Source organism: Coturnix japonica, chromosome 10, assembly GCF_001577835.2.
Source record: "Coturnix japonica isolate 7356 chromosome 10, Coturnix japonica 2.1, whole genome shotgun sequence".
Taxonomy (NCBI): Eukaryota; Metazoa; Chordata; class Aves; order Galliformes; family Phasianidae; genus Coturnix; species Coturnix japonica.
The window spans coordinates 2,165,685-2,186,047 of record NC_029525.1 but is presented as its reverse complement, the minus strand read 5'-3'; the positions used below and the strand labels follow the sequence as shown (position 1 = coordinate 2,186,047).

Genomic DNA, 20,363 nt, shown 5'->3' with positions numbered 1-20,363 from the left:
GGAAAGAAGGGAAGTCTGCCTTAGGGCAGCTCAGCAGCTACCTGCAGGCAGGGAATGGAGAGACAGCTGTTGGAAATGTGTGGGGTGAGAGGCCCCAAGGAGTCTGACTGCAAGGAAGGGAGCGTACGTTGATGTCTTTGAGGCATCTAGTTGAGCGTTTCCTAATTTCATTAAGTCTGATTTTTATAATCCCCTTGGGGTTGGAGCAGCTGACTGGAACACTCTTCACTCCTGTCCCTTGATCCCTCCAGTGCCTGTCTCCAGAAACAGTGGTGATGCAGGACCAGGTGAGGGGGAAGCAGCAGGTTGGCCACGTGAGCTGACAGGGAGTGACCAGGTTCCATCCTTCATTTCCAGAGAGCTCCTCTGCTTTGCGTGTGCCACTTCAGACTGCTCGGAGCACCCTCCTCCTGCTTTTATGCGTTTTCCAATTAAATTTCCTCCATGAGGAGGAGAGAGGCACTCTGAATCCATTAGCATTAGTAATTATGCAAACGCTTCGGGGAGTTGACTGCCCATCATTACATATAATTAATGTTTCTGGTTATGAATGGAGGGTTTGTTACTTTTTTCTCCTTTTTGTGCTGGAATAAGGCGGGGTAGAGGTACAAGGGGGTGATGCTACTGTATTTAATTTGCATAATCAGAAGGCCTGATTGGGTATGCATGAGGGTAGGGGCCGGGAGGAACCTTCTCCAGTGCACACTCTGTTAAGCTGGTGGGAAAACTCAGGAGGGAGATGCAGAATGTAAAGCAAGGGTGAGTGCAGCACAGTGACTGCAGACAGCAAGAGGCTCGGTTTTATGCAATGCCACCATCACAAAGAGGGAGGGAGGGAGCTTTGGGCTCACATGGCTGTGTGCAGCGCCCTATGCAGGGACATGCTTAGCCCGTCGATTCACCTCACTTGATTGTTTGAAATGACCTAGGGATTCCATAACCAGATTATGTTCCTGGCTTTAATTTGAGGACACACACTGAAGCCACAATGTGCAGACTCCAAATGTGTGTGTACACCAGGTAACACAAAGCCGGACTCCAGTTCCTCCAGATTGCTCCGCTCTCTAACTCAAGCTTATCCCAAGTCTTTCCCCCCCAACCCCTGGGTATAGGCAGTTTGCCACTGGACTCAAGGCTTCTTTGTTTTAAGTGACAGCTGTTGTGCTCTCTCACTGCTCCACAGAAGGCACATATAACCCTTGGTTTTGCCTACTGGAGGATTTATGGAAGCATACCTAGCGAAGGGATCTGCAGGAGTGGGGAGAAGGGCCAGGAGTCCATATTTACTTATTGAGACAATGCCCTGGGAGGGCAGAAAGGTTCTAAAAACAGGGAGAGATGAAGCAGTTGTCTGTGCAGGGTAGATCAGGTTGGCCATAGAATGTCTCAGTCAAAAAGGGATGAGGGACAGCAGTTGCTCAGACTGAGTCTGGTGCTTGAGGTCCCACACTGTTTGAAGTACTGTGTCCTATTTTATGGCTGTCCTTATTTTCGGTCTGATTACAATCTACTGCTTGCATTGCAGATGTTGGAAATTGGACGAATCTCTCGTGGTATCTCCCTGTTTGGTCAGCACAAACAGAGCGTTTCCTCAGCCGTGCACTGGAGAAAGACTTGGATCATCCCTGTTTGTCCCATGCAGTGGCTCATCGGATGTTTCTAGAGAAGGTAGGAAGAAAATCAACTTTGTTTCCCAGTGTGTTACCCCAGAGCTTGTACAAACGTGAGTCAGATTGCCAACACTTGTTAGTAACCCTTGGAACAAGTGGAGGACACATGCACAGGAAATAAACCACACGGAACAAACCAGAGGGCAAAAAAATACCACAGAAAAACAACAAAAGAACAGTAGGGAAAACCTGAAATTCATTGCATGCCTTTCAGAGAGAAAAAAATCAGCCTCTTTCTAGTGGGCCATGAGAGGACACCAGCTTTATTCTGAAAGATGACTTCTTGCACAGGGAACTTGAGGCACGACTGGATTCATTTTTGTTGAGGTTTTGTTCTCTCTAACTGGAAGTTGCTATAGAGATTTGTAGTTCTGAGGTTCATGCTGTTCATTATTTTGTAAAGTGTTTATACATTTGGTCTGCTGCTTGAGGAAACCGCTGGGGAAGACTCTCTGTAAGTAGAAGCACCTGTAAAATCTCCGGTGTACACAAAACCAAAATATCTGATTTGCTTAGACCACAAACTTTTGTGAATGATGAGAAAGGTCTCAGTAGTGATTGGGAAGGTGAAATCCCAGAAGGCACTGACTAGAAATGGAGTGGAGGCCTTGGTGAATTATTTGATAAATAACCACGGTAGGATGGTAGCATAGCAGCACATAGTGCTTCTCTTACATGGTAGGGAGGAAACTTCCTGGCCGTGAGATGGGAAGATGTCAATAGCTCTGCTCTGTTTCAGCTTCTGCGATGTCCTTCCTTCAACAAACCTTGCACTGGGGGCACCTGGACTGGCAGCTTTGCTGATGGAAAGAAAATGCTGTCTGGATGGCTGGTTCCCATGGAGAGCAAGGTGAGCTCAACCTCTTACAGGAGTCCATTGGCTCAAGCCTGAGTTTGTGTTCTCTGTGATCAAAGCTCATCCCAGTGCAGTACCAGACAGAGCTGTGCTGTACCTCAGAGTGGAGGTGACAAGGTAAAGACCTTATTCCCCAGGGCAGGTACTGAGGTCAGAAGGGCTAAAGGAAAGGGAGAGGGAAACAGTTGTCAAAGCAGGGGAGAGACTATGATGAGAATAGGGACAGCCTGCAGTCTAATCACTGCTGTTGCACACTGTGTCTCGGCACTCAGGAGGATGCTGGATGTGAACGTATTCTGTAGCCATTGTCCTGGAGGACCTCAAACTGCAAGAACAGGGTCGAGCACATCCCTACCCCTCTGTAGGGTGTCGGTCTCCTGTAACAGGCTGCTCTGTGTTAGCAGTTGATGGAAGGGCTTGAAGATGTCACTGAAAAATTCTGTGGGAAAAGACTTAGAATAAGGTTCCCTCTGAACTGTGCTGAACAGCATCTCCAAAGGGATCACACTGCTGACATGTGCTGTCGTGGCATTTACTGTATATCCCTTCCCCCTCTCATTCCCCCCTTTCTTGGGGGGTGGGGTTAGGATGTGTATGCTCAGCAGTGACACATAGAGAAGCACACATGAGTACACGTACACACGCAGCGCATGCATACACAGGCACTTGAGATTGCTAAAGGCAGAAGTTAAATCCCACATCAAAGCAGAGAGCTATTGGAGCAGCACTGTTCAAAGGCACCAGCTTCCTTCCTGGGAAAGACAGATTGTCACTTTGATTAAGAGATTTTAACAAGAGGGGGAAAAAAAAGAGAGGGAATGAAAGAAGGGAGGAGAGAAAAGTGAGAGTTTTCATTTATACTTTTTCTCCCCTTTGGCCATCCAAATAAGGATTTGGTTTGATGAAAAAAAAAAAAGACCCCAATTTAAAATAAGTTTAATGTAACAATGAATTATTTAAGGCAGAAGAAAATACAAGCTGCTGCCTAAAAAAAAAAAAAGAAAAAGCTATTATTGAAATGTCAGAACAAATACCCAGCTTGATCTGCATTAATATGATAAATACTAATATATTCATTTCCCCTGGTGCTTCTGGGCTTGCAGAGGTACATCTGCAGTGCCTTGCTTATGGTAATCAGGTCGCAGCTTCAAAGGGAGGCATGCAAGGTATTCTGGGTGATGTTGTGCAAGCTGCTGTTAGAGACCTTGTGGATCATCACGTAGAGTTGAGGAGAGCTGAGCAGGGGCTGCTGGAAGATCTCCTGGTTGCTGCAGGAAAATGAAAGTCTTCTCATAGTCGCTGGTGGACCACCAGTCATGGGACAACAGTGGTGTCTGGTTGTTGTCTTGAGTTGTCATTTTGCTGTAATGAAAGAGTGAGATGGAGAAAGCAAACGAGCTTCGTGCCTTGTATGTCCACATCCTAATTCCTAGTGTCTCCTATGACTGTGAATAGGAGCCATGGGTGAGCTGCAGAGCACAGCTGCAAGCCAACCAGCATCTCAGTTTCAGGAATGATTTAGTGGAGCTGATAGTTTCAAGCTCAGAGAAACTTAATGTGGTTTTGGAGTTGGGCAATCTGGGAACTGCAGGGATGTTTCCAGCGGGGACCTGTTGTCGCCTTCTCCTTGGCATCGTCTCCACGTACCCTGTACTTGTTGTCTTTTGGACGAGAGGCAGGGAGTGGAGGTAAGAGGTGGGAAACATGTTTGGAGAGAGGAGGTATGATGCAGTTACTGCATGTGAACCTGTCAAAGCATCAAGGTGTTTGGTTAGGTTTATACCTTCTTGGTCAAGTCTTCTTACAGGGGATCATCTCAGACATACTTGGTTAATATACTGCTAACCTACTCCGCGTTCTTTCCCTGGTAAAACTCTGGTTGTGTGCCTCAATGAACCTATAATCTCATGAGACATCGAGCTCTTCCAAACGGTGAACATCTAGATTGCAAGCTGAAGTGTGGCTTTGTGAGCTGGTCCAGCTGCTGCCTCAAGGGAGCAGTCATTGCCCCCAGAGGTGTTCAGCTGATTGTGGTGCCTGGAGCTTCCAGGTGGATGAAAGTAGTGCATCTGAAGCCTGGACAAAGCATGTTAGTGACCTGCAGGGGCTGTGCCTGGCAGTGTGTTGGAGTCATCTGGATTCACTTGGAGAAGCTTCTCTTCTGTGCGTGCGTTCCCCGATGAAATGCTCTAGTTCCCAAGGAACGCTAATGTGCTTTTCCAGTAGATTTTACTCACGAATGCAATAGAGTTTGAGTCCATCTGCTTCTGGCCCTCTTTCCCTCCATTGCTTAAACTGGAATGTTTAATGCTGGCTTTTGGGCACAAGCATGCTGTGCCCGAGCTACAGACCAGTTCCTCAATTAAAAGATGCATATGCTTTGTTATTTATACATACTTCTTTTTTCCTGGGGATGCTCCACAGTGTCTGCAGTTTGCTGGAAACCCCCAGCAAAGCCCCAGGCCTTGAACTTCAGAAGGCAAACTCTCCCAGTGGCCATTTTCAATCCATTCACTGGGAAAAATGTGATTACTTCTTATTTATTGAAGTTAAGTATTCCTGCTTGTAGCCACCACGGCATTAAAGTAAAACGCTCGGCATTTAAGGCGATGAATGCGGAGACACAAGGCTAAACGCAGTGCATAAAATCTTTATGGCGCTGTAAAACAGACGCCGGGAATATTTTCAGCTGCTGCCTTGTGAGTCAAGCTGGGTCCCCCTCTGCCAGGCAGCCTGCCCTGGGTGCCCTTGAGGCTGTGCCCATGGCCTGCAGAGGGGAAGGGACCCGGGAAACAGAAAATGAGCTGTCTGCTTCCTGGCAGGCGCTGCTCTTGCCAGCGCTGGCCTTGGCCGTGCTTGGTGGCTGTTGCTGCATCAGTGCAGGTCTGGGGGGGTAAACAGACGTGGCTGCTATCAGCTCTGATTGCTTCCGAGCAGCTTTCTTCAGTGTCAGCCTCAGATAAACAGAGCTCCAGAGGAAATCAGTTCAGAGTGAGTTTTGTCAGCTTCAAAAGAGATTCATTCCTAGAGTTGTCAGTCACAGGAGACTGATGGCTGAGATTGCTGAGGGAAGCAAGGCCTGTAGGCATTAAAACAGATACTGTTGCTGGAACTCAGGGTTTAAAGACAAGATTTAATCTGGGCTGTGGGTTTGTGCAAACTCACTCCCCCTTCCGCTTTCTCACACGTAAGGTCTGAATCCCGCGGGCACGCTCAGCTTCCTATGCTCCATAAGCATTCATTGGCTTTCTGATCAGCCCTAGAATCTACTTCATCCCTCCCATCTGAGCCTGACACCAAGCACCACACTAAGCATGAGGGCTGGGCTCCTGACCTTCTTCTCTGTGATGTCATGGCCAGGCTGTTTCCTCACCCATTAATTGGATGCAGGAAAGCTCTCAGCAGTGTGAGCATCAATTGCCCCTGGGGTGCATGGCTGGACACCCTGGGAGCCACAGTCACAATCTGCTCAGCTCAGCCTCTGTGTGGAGACCCAGCTGATGTCTCGGGGCAATGTGGTACAACACAGGCTGGCTGTGCCACCTTCAGCTGCCCTCCCTGAGTCCTGTCCCGCCACACTGGGCTCAATGACAGACCTGAGGGTTTGTCCCGGGGGCTGATCTTATTTCTGGTTGTTCCAAAACTGCATCCTCAAATGTGGAGTGGCATTTTGCAAGCTTTGCTCTTGGTAGAAACTACTGTGTGCCTGTTGGGAATGTCCCTCCCCATCTGCAATAAAGTGATGAGAACTGCTTTACATCTTCGCTCTCCTTTGATTGCTTTGGATGCTTCATTGCTGCAGAGGTTCCTGTCCCACATCCAGGCCTCCTCCCTCCTCCCCCGCCGCCGCCTCTTCCATCCATTCGGTGAGCATCCCTTGCCTCAACATATGGTCAGAGCATATTCTCAGCAATGCCGGCACTTCTGCTTCTTCACTTCAGCAGCCTCAGTAACTGTTGAACGGGAAATCTGTCGTTTAACTCGGCCGTTTGCAGTCGCTGAAGAGAAGTAATTACAATAGCCTTAATTGGCTGACTGCAGAGCCGCTGCCCGAGTAGTAATAAATAGTGCATGCTTAGGAGCTGGATGAGGTGTAACCATCCAGGGTTTCTCCTCTTCTTCTTCCAGTGGACCTGAATCTTGTTTGCACAGGAGGCTAACAGGGGTGTTGGGCTGCTGCGTTGAAGGGCTGGCTCTTTATACAAGAGAGATGCTGGTCAGCAGAGACCCGGAGATGTTTCCTGAAGCTCTCACAGGATCGTGGCAGGACGAGCTCTTGGCAGCTCTATCGCTGCCTGCCTCTGCCTGGGTTCCCTGCCTTCCCTTCTCCTGCTGCTGCCAGGCTATAGCAGGGCGTTTTTTCATTAGCAGTGATGCAGGCAGAGCAGGGCCAATTACTCACTGCTTTATGCTTGCTGGAAAACCCACCCAGGACTGGTAATAGCCATTAAGTGAGGGTGCAGCTTTAACTACGTGCCATTACATTAAGTTTCAAGTTGATATATGGCCAGAGCAAATTGAATTCCTGCTGCTATCCCGTCTGACATTTGTTACATTACAATGCCTGCTCTTTTGTTTTTGAGTCAATAGCTGCTGCTTTCGAGAAATATGGATTATTAGAATTTATAGCCCGTCCTACGCGTCTTTTCAAACACTCATATCCTTTTATCATTTCGTTTTGTTGTTATTCTGCCCAGCACAGTTTGTATTTCTTCAGGTTTTAGCACCTGGGACTCTTGATACTTGTGCTAAATCAATACCCTTTGTCCTCATTGCTTTAATATACACAACCATTTGCGTGATGCATGAATTGCGGTGGGTTTTCTGCCTGCGATAGTCATTTACTCCTCCTGCTCAAGCATTCCTTCCCCTGCTGCATGCAGGCCGTGCATTGCAGTAAATACTACACACCTGCATTTGAGTTCCTTTAGGTGTGGATTTGCAGGCAGCTGGCTGCAATGGGAAAGTGGTTTGCGGGCTCCTTAGCAGGTGTTGCAGGTGTGACACTGTGCTGATGCCTCCTGCAGAGTGCTGAGTTTAAAGAATGTGCCTTTTGCTTTATGGGAAATCTGTGCTTTATTATTACAGCTACACCTTTACCTGAAGCAGTTGTGAAAATCTCAGATAGCAGTGACAGGGTAAAGAAGGCCCTTGTGCTTTCATTCAGTGCCTCCTGGTTGGCAGCAGCTGGTGCTTCTCAAACTTCTGTGTGTTTCAGAGTGAAGTGCTGGGGCCGGATGGCTCAGAGCTCAGCTGTGGCCCGTTGCTGTGTGTGTCAGGGCACCTGGTGGCACCCCATGGCTGCAGCATGGCCTGCCCTGTGCCCATGGTGCTGCCCAGAGCTGTGCCAGCCATCCCACCTCGCGCTGCCCGGCCCCACATCCTCCTGAGTGCCTGCGAGGTGACAGTTCAGCCAAGCGCTGTTTGCAAGAATGATGAGCACGATTTGGAACGTCTCATTGAAACACAGGGCAAATCCTTCATCCCCAGAGGGAGATGCGTTAAACGCTGCCTTGGAATTAATCTGAGGAGCATGAATCTCCCGCACTGCACTTGGGGGGCACCCCCAGCCCTTATTTGTGTCCTTGTTCTCTTCTGAACTCTGCTGGTTCACCTTTGCCACCGCTGCTCTTTGGGGCTCTCTCTTCCTGTCCTACCTGTGAAAAATGGGATGTCAGCCTTCTTCAGAGCCAGCACACCCCAGTACTGATATTCCCCATAAGCAAGGGGAGCGATTTCCTGGTGAGTTACATGAGCCCAAGGCTGGGCTGGCGCAGCATGGAGGGATGACCCAGCACCCAGCCTCAGCTAAAGGTTTTTCCATGAGTTTCAATCCCCTAAGTCCCCTTATCTTCCCAGTGGGGCCTTTGCCATCAAACACCATCGTGGTCCCCGCAGCAGTGTCAGGAGGTCCTTCAGGTCGCTGCTGGTGCGAGGGGCACATGCTTGTGTGCTCCTTGGAATGGAAATGCTCTTGAATATAAAGATTATTTACATTCCCAAACAAAGCTGCCAAACACTTTCTAAATGCGCTAACGGTGCCTCTCTCTTTCCGCTGTGCTTGCTGATAAAGGGCCATAAACAAGCCTGACACATTTATAATAACCTTTCTCTCCTCCCTCTCCCTGCTCTCTCCTCTTCCTCTCTTGCCTCTCTCACAGGCTGCATCGGGTAATTCTTTATTCTCTTGCCATTAGCTGGGATGTATTGTTTGATAGGGGGAAATAAAACGTCGAATCTCCTTTTATTTTTGCTTTTATTTTTATTTCCTTGATCTTGCAGCAGCTGTTTCAAACGACGACAGTGGATGCTTAGTTTTAAGATTTCGTTTCCCCAGCTTTTTTCCTCTCCATCTCCTTCCCTTTTCCCGTGTCTCCCTTCTAAAAGGTCATCTTAAATGATGCAAGGATACATGCTTTTGCGGGTTGTTTTTATCACTTACCGGCCTATTCCAAAGGCCATTTAGTCTTCTAGGCAAAGGTTGTAGCTTTCAGTCTCCCCTTCCCACTTACAAAGGAAAAATGGATGTTTTATCTCTAGATGTATAAATTAGGTATAGATATAGATATAAACCAAAATGCTAACCCATCTAGAATAAAAGATCCTTGTAATTTCTTTGTCTCCAGGCTGAAGAGGTCTCAGGTTCACCTTTTGTCATGTCGTCTGTTCCTTTTAGAGATATTGATGGAAGTGCCACATCTAACGATCTCTTCTCCATCCTGTATTGATGGTGCTGTAGAAAGGCCGGCTTGCTGGAGATGAAAGGCAGCACTGAGCAGTGTGGGTACGCACTGTTCCTTTGGGGCTGCTCGTGCAGCTCGTTCTGTTCTGCAGCTCGTGGCTGTGGCATGAATGGGCTGCGGGGCACAAGGAAGACATCCCGGGGCCTGTGCCGGTGGAGGTGTGTGTTTCTGGAGCAGTCGGGCATGTACTGTTGTACGTGCCCTATAGATTTGCAGAGCTGTGGTTGTGCCAAGTGGGGCCGAGATCCTGGGAAGAGTTACTTGCTCTTTGCAGGAAAGGTGGAACTTAAAGGGACAGGGCCATAAACATCCACAAATGCAGAGCACAGATTTGATGAGTAGATAAAACCTCAAATTCTTTCTTTTCCTGAATACGTTAAGGCTTCACAGCCAGCCCAGAGAGTAAAATGTAGCTGGCAGCATCTAACTTTCCGATGTATCCGAGCCAGTTCTGGGCAGCACAAGCTCTCTGGGTGTAGTCCTAGCAGCGTTGTGATGAAATGAGGCTGTCAGGGACTGCAGCTTGGATGCTCCCCTGTAACTGAGGTGTCCTGGATGCCAGCAAGACCGGGACAGAACCTTCTAGCTCATGGTCACTTACACTCCTGTGCAATGGACTGGGGTGGCAAGGGCAGCGAGGGGGCCATGCAGGTAGCTGCGTTAGTTCTCCCAGTGTCTCTCCTGGCTCTACCACTCCAGCCATGTGCCCAGAGGAGGCTGAAGTGCTTCCTGATCAGTTCCACAGCACAGCACAGCTTGCTGCCACCCGCCGATTCCTTTTCTCTTGCTACAGCAGGCCTCAGCACTGTGCCACATTCACTCTCCATAGCCCTGGCTGGAGCTGTGCTGAGCAGGCCTGTGCTAGACATCCTGAGGCTTACATCAGGAGCGGGGCTGACTCCGGCTGAAAAATGAGGAAGGGATGAAGTGTCCTCTCCAGTATGACACAAAGCCCTCATCACCTGAGCCATTTTCCAGCACATTAATATTCATTTTTCACTAATGCGAGATGAATACATTTAAATGTTTGGCCAGAGCACATTCGTCATTTTTATGTCATACTCACAGAATGCATCAGTGTGATATATTGTGTATTTTACCATAATAGTAGACAATAAAGCTCAGTATTTCATTAGGACAAGTAGCAAGAATGAGGCAAGGAGACAGTGCTGCTGGACAAGGGGTGAGCTCGGGAAAACAGAAATAAATTAGAACATATTAATCTGGAGCGAGGAGTCATTTCACAGCTAAATTAAAAGCAGCAGCCATCACCTCTTGTTGAGTCGCCCTATTAGGTTTCTTAGGAAAGGCCTGGCCAGCAGCAACTCGTGGCTGTAGCCTCAGGTGCAATAAGTGCAGCCATCTCAGCTGTGCTGGTGGCCATGTCTTTGCCAAGGGTGTGATGGTGCCTGGGGCAGCTCAGGGCTGGAAGAGCAGGGATGGTGCATCAGCTCTGTGCCTGCTGCTGGGTGTGCCATGGGGCCACCAATGTGACTGGTGAAGCTGTAGTTACTGAACAGGCTTTTCCCTGTTGCTTTCTTTGGTCCCATGTTTTGCCACAGCGCTGATGTTTGGTAATTTAGACCAGAGGGATCTGCAGAGTTGCTGCAAAGGAGAGTTCAAAAATCAATGGACGTTAGAAAGGGTCAAATGATGCCATAAAGAGATTAACAACAGCACGGAGAGATAATATTCCCCTGACTGCAGAGCTGGCCCTGAGAGCTTTATGACAGGGAAAGAAAAGGGCAGAGGCAGCCCCACACCTCTGTCCCTGCCTGACTTCTCCCCCTTCTGAAAGCCCAAGGCTGTCTGGGGAGAAGAGGGCCAGCACAGCTGGGGCAGTGAGAAGGGCTTGGCTGCAGGGATGGCAATGAGAGGAGACAGGCAGGTGGGCCGTGCCATGCCTGATGAATTCTTCTAATCCAGACAAACTGCAGCTTCCTCAACAGTCCCTGCTAAATCACCCGGGAGGAAGCGGCTTGCTCAGCAATCAGCCACAGGTTTATAGCATGAAGGGCAGGTTTTAGGAGGGTACCCTGGCAGAGCAGGGGGAAGGGGCTCAATGTGTCAGGCAGGCAGGAGCCCAGGGCTGGGGGCTCTGCTGTGGGTGTCTTGGAGACCTGGCAAGGGGATCTGTGGTGGGGAGAGTGTGGGAAAAGTGAGGCTGGGTTTAACGGTCCAGAAAGGAAAAGGAGGTGGCTCCATCTTGGGAAAAGTTGACCTTGATCCATTGCCCTTTAAAGCTATGAAGGCATCTGTTTGCTTGAAGAGACAGCTGCCATTTTATGTGGGAGCATTTGAGTCAACATGTGATAAGAGGAGCGCACATGCTGAGCTTTCTGCTGTCGTTTTGGGGTGGCTCCTGGCCAGCAGCGGCTCACAGCCTGCTTTTCCCCCCGAGGAGCCTGCTGTGTCTCTCTTGCCCTTGCCCCAAAGTAGGCTTTTCTCTCCTGCTTCCTTGCCAAACGTAGCAGAGACCCTGGTGGCCATGGGGAGGCCTGGCCATACCTCGGGGAGCACTGGGACACAGCAGGGAATCCGAATTGCTCCAGCTGTTCCTGCTGTCAGGGCCGAGCAGCCAGGAGAGCCGGGCAGGTCTTCCAGACTCAGCGCAGACCAGCAGTGGCACCTCTGACTCTCATTTATCTTCTCCTTGTCCGCAAGGAAAGCAGCGTTTTGCTGACAGGCTTTAAATTTCCTGATGCATGTGCTGGCTTTGCTTTTTGCCGTCTTGTTTCTTCCCCCTCTCTCTCTGTTCCTCGTTACCGTTGTGCCACTTTATGTTGCTTCCTCTCTCTCACTATTGCAGAGGTGCTTTCCTCTGGCTCTGCCCCCTCCCCATTTCTCCCTGGTCCTGCTGCTGCTGACCCACTCCCTCGCAGTGCCATGCTGGGCTAGCTGCTGGTCCAGCTTTGCTCCCACTTTGTTGTCTGGCCTCACACCCAGGTGACGGCAGATGAGAGAGCGGGGTGCTGCCACTGGATTTCTGTGCTTGCTTCCATCAGTGCTTCCTGCAGAGCCTGAGCGATTATTATCTCTGTAAACGACTGAAAGAAGTACAGTGATAAAAGGATTAAGCCAGACATATTTTATTTTATTTATTTATATCTTGCTGTTCCTCCTCCCATCCCCCTTTGCAAGCTGTGGAGCATATTGTGCTGCAGCTGCTGCTGCTGCTGCTGATCCAGGGGATGAGTGGTGATGTGGGATGGGGGGAGGCACGGGGTGGGCTGGGAGCAGGCAGGGAGCAGAGGCACATGCTTGGGCAGGGAGTGCTTATGAGCTCTGGTTCGTTGTGCGTGGGGCTGAAGCAGGAGAGACAGATCCCACAGCAAGAGGGCTGCGTGTGCAGCCAAGGCAGCTTGCCCTTTTCCTTGGTAAGACGTCTCCTTTTGATTTCCCCTCTTCACAAAAGTGACTGAAAGCCCACAGAAATGGGGTCTGAACCTGGAGCTGCTCAGAGACAGTGCTTGAGGAGGTTCCAGACCTGAAGGTTGGCCCAGGTGTCTCCAGACAGCGGCTGTTGCATAGAAGCCCCATGTGCTGTCCTTGCTTGCTGGGGGTCCACAGGCGCGCTGCAGTGGCACAGCACCGTTTCCTGGAGCAGATCCCATCAGGCTGTTCCCTGCAGCAGATCCCTGCAGATGCTCCTGGAAGCAGCCTATTCCCAGCTGAAGTTGATTTCAGGTCTCTTTATGTGTCTGTTAAATAAGCGACAGCCCACAGACTCATACAGACAACCCAGTCCTGTCTGGGAACTCACAAAGCCCTGCCTGCATCTATGGCCTCCAGATTTCCATCATAAGGGCTGCTGCTGTGGGTAGCTGGTGAGACTTTCAGCCCTCCTGATGGTATCAGAGTTGGATGAGGAATAAAGCGAGACAGAGGCTCAGAGTTGCACAAGGCAATTTACCCAGAACGTTTGGGTTTTGATATTGCAGCTTTCTCCCAGCTCCTTGGCATGGAGGGTAAAGTGCCTGATTGCAAACTCTTACTGGATTGAGCCCTAGAGGAACAAAACTGGAGATTATATTCCTGGCAAGGAGTCCTCTCCAACACTCGTTTGTACCAAGGTTGTATCTGTTCTAGTAAATATAACAAGCCAGCATCCATTCTCTGGTGCTGCGGGGAAGTGGCATGGTGTGGTTTGTGCTGATACAACTAAACTTTGGCCTCTCTCATGCAATTCACTGCTGACAGCCCCTGGCTCATGCCATCCCCTGAACTGTATCCAGGGCTGTCTGGGAGAGTGCTGGCTGGTGTGGGCCAGAGCATGTGGACAGTTAAATGTCTTGGATGATCATGACACAGTGCCTGAAGCCAGCGCCTTGGTCCTGTTTTAGTTACCAATATAGATCTCTCCTGTGATGCTTAACAGAGTAAAAGGAGATTCAGAGACCCACCGGATGGAGCCAGGCAGGTGGGTATCCTCTGGAGTGCTGCTCTCTAGCAGTGTGGGGTCGTGGCAACAGGGAGCAGGAACGGGATGAAATTGGAAGGGAGTGAGGGAATTTGGATGGAGAGGAGGAGTGGTTTGTGTCAGGCTGGGAAGCCTCAGGAAGCACGAGCAGAGTCAGGAGGACCCTCTCAGTCTTTTTTTTCTCTATAGCTTCTGTGCTGGAATGATTGCACAGTCTGTATCAGCAGGAGGAACTTGGCACCCTCCATCTCGCTGAGTGCTGTGCGGAGACAAATCAGCTGCTATATTTGTATGACTAAAGAGACCCAGGAGCACAATCGTTCAGGAAGTGAAACAAAACGATGGCAGCGTTTGGGCCAATACGTTCAGCAGTCCTAGGAATATCAGAGCTCTTCAGGCAGATGAAGTAGCATCTAAAGCTACCCAACATGATGTTGTGTTCCTCTGCCCCCTGGGACGGTGAACTAGCCCTGAAGGGATGGCAGCTGTGCATCAATACTCCTGCAGGAAGCTCTGTCCCCCGAGGCAGCATTGCAGATATTTGCTTGAATATGGTGGCATGAGGCTCTTTCCTTAAAACCTGCCGTTTGTTCTGCCCCGTGTTGCAGCTACAAAGCAGTTGATGTTTGCTGGGTTGTTGTGCTTTCTGACCTCAGCGTCCATCACTAAACCTAGAGTTAAATGGCATTTCTTTAGGTTTATGGTCAGCAACAGGAGCCATAGATGTGATGTAACCCACCAGCATGTCTTTTGTTAAAGACGGTGATGTGTTTTCCCCTGCTATAACCTCCTGTATTAGCCCAGGAGCTCAAGATGGGGAGGTACACTGCCTCCACAGCCAGTCCCACAGGTAGGCAGAAGCCACAGTTTTGTATTTCAAGCTGAGTATTTGGGAGATGAAGCTACATCAGAAGGGCCCTTCATGGCATCCCATCCTTCCCTGGGGAATGCAAGCCAGGTGAGAATGCCATTCCTCACTGGAAGGGCACCTGAGGGATGGGCGCTGTCTCACAGCCTGATACAGCCCCACTTGAAGTCAGTGATGCCCCCAGCCAGGCGCCTGCTATAGTGACTATTCCCCATGAATCCCTGTCTGCATTTGTTTTTTGTCTGTCTTTTTCTGCTTCTCCATTTCTACCTTCCCTTCCACCTGCGCCCACAATGAGCAGAGCAATCCAGCATGGCCCAGTTTAATATTCCGCAGATCCTCCTAGGCTGATAAATGAGAACAAGAGAGGGAAAAAGGGGTGGGAGCCTGGTGCATGGGGGGGATATAAAGCCCTGAGCCTGTATTCAGAGCGGCAGAGATAACAATAAGCGAGAATAATAGTCTAACAAGTCGGAAATGTCACACGCGATCTGGTGCCATTAACACAACATGGATCTGAAATATCACATAATTAGTTTTGTGCCTGTTGTTCTGGCTTGGAGAGAAAAAAAATATTAAAGGGAAGAGATCTGGGGGGGGGATGGGGGGGTGGGCAGAGTGGGGAGTGCCAGCAAAGTGAACTCATAAAAGGGCAAAGCCTACAGCATCTAATGTTTTTGGAATAATATAATGAAGCTCTATCTCCTTACCCATGTTTGAGGCAGAGATTTTATCTGGCGGTATGGGATAAAAAGAAATGAGAACTTGAAAAGGGTAGATAAAATTGTGATTGATCTCTCTAGGACTGCCTTGCCTCCTTTCAGGCAAGCTTGTGGGCCTCATGAATTGCTCTACCACCGAGACACACGATCCCACCCCTTCCCACGTCACCTTGGTAAAAGATGAAAAACTCAATGTTTCCAAGGCTTTTTTTTCTGCATCTCTTCATTGCCCAGTGCCCAAAACCAATGTTTGAAGGCTGTGAAATGACTCAGAAGCTTTTTGTCCCCTAGGAACATGCCTGACATCCATGTGTGTTCCAGGGACCTCTGCTGCTGCTGAGCCACGTGAATTGCAGTGCCTTCATATGTGCTGCTGAGGTTGTCCCAGGACTGGTTTGGGAGGGCAGGTCACCCACTGTGCCCCTTTCCTTCCCCGTCCTGGTGCATGCAGAGCAGAGGAGATGTGTTGCCCATAGATTGGGGTACAGGTAACGAAGCTTCCTGTCAGTTTTGCTATGTGCCAATTGCTAATCACTTTTAAATATATTCTGGGAAAGAGGTACTGTAAAGCAAAAGCTACGCTCCTGTGCCAAAGACAAGGATTGCTCTGTCCAACTTCTGTCTCTGGAGAGTGCCTGTAGAATGGGGATTCAATTAATTCGGTCCCAGCGGATCCATCACTTTGCCCACTAACGGCCGGGTAGTGACAGCGAGTGCGACAGGAATGTTGATCTATTGCTCGCTGCTCTGGCCAGCCGTGGCAGGAGGCTGCTGTCACCGCGCCGCTGTCAGCTCGAGAGCCAGAGCCCTTCACACATGAGATAGAAGGTTTGCAGAGGGCTGGAACACAGCTGCCTCTGGGGTGGAGCACGGCAGCGATTAAACAGGAATCCACACTCCACCTTCACGTGGGAAAAGTATTTCTGCATTTTGTGAAGGCTGAACAGAAGTGATAAACATTAGGGCTGGGGAAGAAGCGAGTTTCCCTCTTGACTACAAGGTCTGCAGCATCAGTTCTTCCTTCAGCTCCCAACTGAATGTTACAAATTCTGATGAAGCATATGCTCTTCCAAAATTAAACATTTCATTTCTATTTCAGCCTTTGCAGCTTTGCCAGTAATCTTGAAACACAACAAAAAACACCAAACAATGATTTTGTTTGGAAAAAGTCATTTTGAAGCAGGCGTTTCTAAAATGCCTTTGTTTCATTTAGGAAAAAAAAATCCAATTGAATAAGGGTTGAACAGCCCACGTGATTGGAGTATGTTCTGAAATGCCTTGATTTAAATGAAAATTGATTTTTCTTGGTGGGAAGCAATGCTTTGATGAATATTTTTTTCTCTGTACTACTAAGATAGGCAAGGTCTGTATTATGTATTGGCCTCTGTGCAGAGAGTGAGACATCTGCTACCGCAGGGGGCAGAGGGAAGCCTGCAGGAACAACGCTATCAAAAAGGCTGTAAGCACAACTCCTTGTCATTTGTCCATGTAAATAATTAAGTTTCTTCAAGCAGTTTGCAGGGTATTTTGTCAGGATGACACAGACTTACTGCTAAGGCTTTTCCTTCCTCCTTTCTGTGACACTGTGCTATCACCTCCAGGAGGATGTGCGCCCATCACACAGTGGCTCCAGGCCGCCCCATGTTGGGAACAACTCCTGGAGCTGTTTTCCCTTTTGGGGTTTTCAGGGTCTCCAGCACTAGAAACAGGCTGCAAGGTGTGCTTGCCAGTGTCTCAGGTGATGTGTCTTGAGGAATTAAGGAAAAGGAAGTGTAACCTTATCCATCTGGCTGGCAGCCCTTTGCAGAGCGGCTCTTTCCTCCTTTAGCCGTGAGGATTAGAAGCAGCCCATCTTCTCCGGCAGATCCAGACAGGTGGGTTAAGTGCCGTGCCTGAGACTCCAGGACCTGAGGGCAGGCAATTCCCTGAACTCATAAAATCATGACTTGGCAAAACCGTGTTAGCTGCAGAGCTGTTCATGCTCTTAACCTGTATTTCTCCTAGGCCAATTATGCTGAGTTTCTGCTGAGGGCAGTAATGGCTGGGCACACTCTCTTGAACCAATGATGTAGGTGGATAGAGTAGACGATCGGCCTGCTAATGAGGGAACGGCTGCTTGCTAGTGATGCATAGCTAATGACCCCTGTCTCCAGCAGTCCACAACCAGGCGGAACAAAAAATCTATTTCCACCAAGTGCTTCATTACCATTCAGCTACACTCTGATGAACAGCTTGGTTTGGTGGAGAGAGAAGGAAGAGCGATGTGGCTGGGATGTGGCTGTTGGAAGGAGAGGTAGCATGGCTTCTTTGCGTCAGCCTGGCCCAGCCCCTCTGCCTCTCTGGGCATTGCTTGGGGTTGTGATATGTGCTGTGGGAAACAAAGGAGTGCCAAAATGGAGAGGGTTCAGAGGTGGGTGTCTGTCACCTCTTGTGGGCTAACACTGGGCTTGGGGAGGGAACAGGAGGTGGGACAGAAGCAGGTAAGCCCCAGGATACAAGGTTTGTAGTCACTGTTGGTCCTTGGCTGTTGAAACCAGTGCTAGATGCTGGCAGGCCTGGGCTGTGCATGGGGATCTGCTGTATCTCTGAGAGCGGTGAGGAGCTGCTGAAGTGCTGGGCAGGCAACTGGGGGCACTGCTATAAGCAGCAGTGAAAGCAGCAGGCTGAGTCCCTGCGTGCCAAAGCTCAGGTGTGTGAGGCTGCATCGGGTGCTCCATAAGGGCTGGGTTTGTTCTGTGTTTCTGTTTCATGGGGTGTGAGGGTGGGGAGAGGGGAGGTGGGCAAGGCAGAAAAATCTGCTGAAGGCTTTCTTCCTATCAGCAGCTTAAACTCTTCTCGTGCAGCTCCTGCACCTCTTCCCTCCCACCTGGAATTAAAAGTACATTTCTCAGCATGTCAGTGAGCACTTCAGGCTTTCTGCACTAAAGAGCCCATCTTCCAACCAAGTCCTGTGACATCCACCTGTGTCAGCTGATTTGGCCTCACTGGGCTGCTGTGGTTGGTGAAACATATTGAGGTGCCTTCAAGATGCTAAAGAAATATGAATGGTTGCTGTTAGGCTAATTTATTACTATTTAGTGGGGAACAAATATGTTTTAAAAGGATGATGGCAAATTAAAAATCCTATTAAGCAAATTTGCTTACCTGGTACTTAGTAACAACTTGGACTTAGATCCCACCGTCATGTAAATGTGTGCAAAACTTTACACAGATATGAGGGCCCAGAGAAATCCTAAATCTCAGTGGGATAAATAACAAGGATATTAAATATGAAACAATTAGTAACCCTGCCGCCAAATTAGTCTTTCCCTCTTGGCACCTCCAGTGTCCCGAATCTCTGCTTTTGCTTGGAAAATGGAAATCAATGGGGTCAGGTTTACTTCTGTTTCTAGTCAGTGTCAATTCAGTAACCTCAATGCAGAGCTGGTTTTGCGGGAGGGTGTGGTATCGATCCTGTTTCTGATCTGCAGCACTTGACATCACAGAGAAACCCATGCTAGCCTGGGAGGCTGCTCTTGTCTGTACCACTGGGTTGGGAGGGCTGTGCTCACTTTCTGTCTAGGGTCTGTGAGATGAGGTGCTGTGCTGGAAAAAAAGCTGGATTTGCTATGGAAAGGTCACTGAAACTTTGCTGTCTTGTGCTGTCCCTTGCATGTGTCACCGCACCACACAGCGTGGTGTCACCTGCAAACTGCTGAGGGTGCCCTCTATGCCACTGTCACTGATGGAGAAATTAAAGAGCACCAGTGCCAGTACTGACCCCTGAGGGACACCACTCATCACTGATCTCCATCTGGACATTGAGCCATTGACCACCACTCTCTGGGTACAATCTCACAACCAGTTCCTCATCCATTGAACATCAAACCCATCTTTCCAGTTCTGAGAGAGGGATGCAGTGGGGGTCTGTGTCAAAGGCCTTACTGAAGTCCAGGTAGATGACATCAGTGGCTGTTGTTATGTCATCATAGAAGGGTGCTGTGTTGCTAAGGAGGACCTGCCCTTGCTCGTTGTCTCATAGCAGCATCCAGGAGGATCTGCTGCATGATATTCACCAGCACAGAGGTGAGGCCGATCTGTTGGTAGTTCCTAGTTTGTCCTTTCTACCCTTCTTACAAACAGGTGTGAGGTTGCCTTTATTCCAGCTTACATTTCGGGTCTGCCCAGCAGCAGCTCAGGGGCTGTTCAGCTGTGTGTGATTCCCTTGTTTTTGAATAAAGGGCAAACAAATTGAAAACTCCATGAATGATTAGCAATCAGTCTAGCTTTTCTTCGCTTTCTGGTTTGTATTGTAAATCAAAGCAGTAATCTTGCCGTGCTTCTGGGTCAGAGATTGGCATTTCGTTATCATCAGCTGCAGCTTTCATGTGTTTCTGGTGCAGATAGGAGCTGCCCTTTTACCAGTGTGTTTTGCTGATCCGGTTGTTTGTGGGTTTGCTCTTGGCATGGGGTAAGCAACACAGAGATGGGCAGCCTGCAGAGAGCGGCCACACCGAGACCCAGCGCTTGGGTGGACGTGCAAGAGTTGTCCTTCTGCATCTGGCAGCACAGGTGACAGGGCAGCCAGCTCTGCCTGCCCACGCAGCCGTGGGCCCGTCCCCCAGGAGTGCTCGTTACCAGCTCTTCATTAGCAGCTGATGTGCCAAGGAAGGCCTGCAGGGAGGCTGGAGGCAGTGCTAGCTCCAGGCGCTGCTGGGGAGTGCCTGTGCTGTCCCTGTTCCCAAGTTGAGGTGCTGGTGAGCCCTGTGAGTGTTCTTGTTGGAAATGATGTGTGCATTCCATTCCTATGGCAAAAAATACACTGTGAGCATGATCCTCAGGGAAAGTGGGGAGCTCAGATGGTGGCTTTTGGAATGGGGCGTGCACAGCATCTCTGGGCAGCTGTTCCAGATGTGCCAGTGGTCACTGCCTTCTGATTAAACAGCAGTGGCCATCCAGTCAAGGAGAAGAAGGGACCCACAGCAGAGCTGGAGTAATAGTGAGAAGTGTGCATCAGCCCTGATTTCCACAATGCAGTTCTTATCTAAATGCAAGGGGTGCTGGGTGGCCCTGATGGCAACAGCGTGTCTGACTTGAGCTGTGAA

The 20,363-nt window shown here is 49.4% G+C and overlaps 1 protein-coding gene across 1 annotated transcript in view; it reads left to right on the top strand.

The window, feature by feature from the left end:
• The window catches only part of LOC107318454, a 56,160-nt gene that overhangs the window by 20,971 nt on the left and 14,826 nt on the right, over positions 1-20,363 (top strand). Inside the window, exons 4-5 of the mRNA XM_015872264.1 lie at positions 1,526-1,668; positions 2,410-2,520. Coding sequence (XP_015727750.1) covers positions 1,526-1,668; positions 2,410-2,520 — 254 coding nt within the window. The remainder of the gene's footprint in view (positions 1-1,525; positions 1,669-2,409; positions 2,521-20,363) is intronic.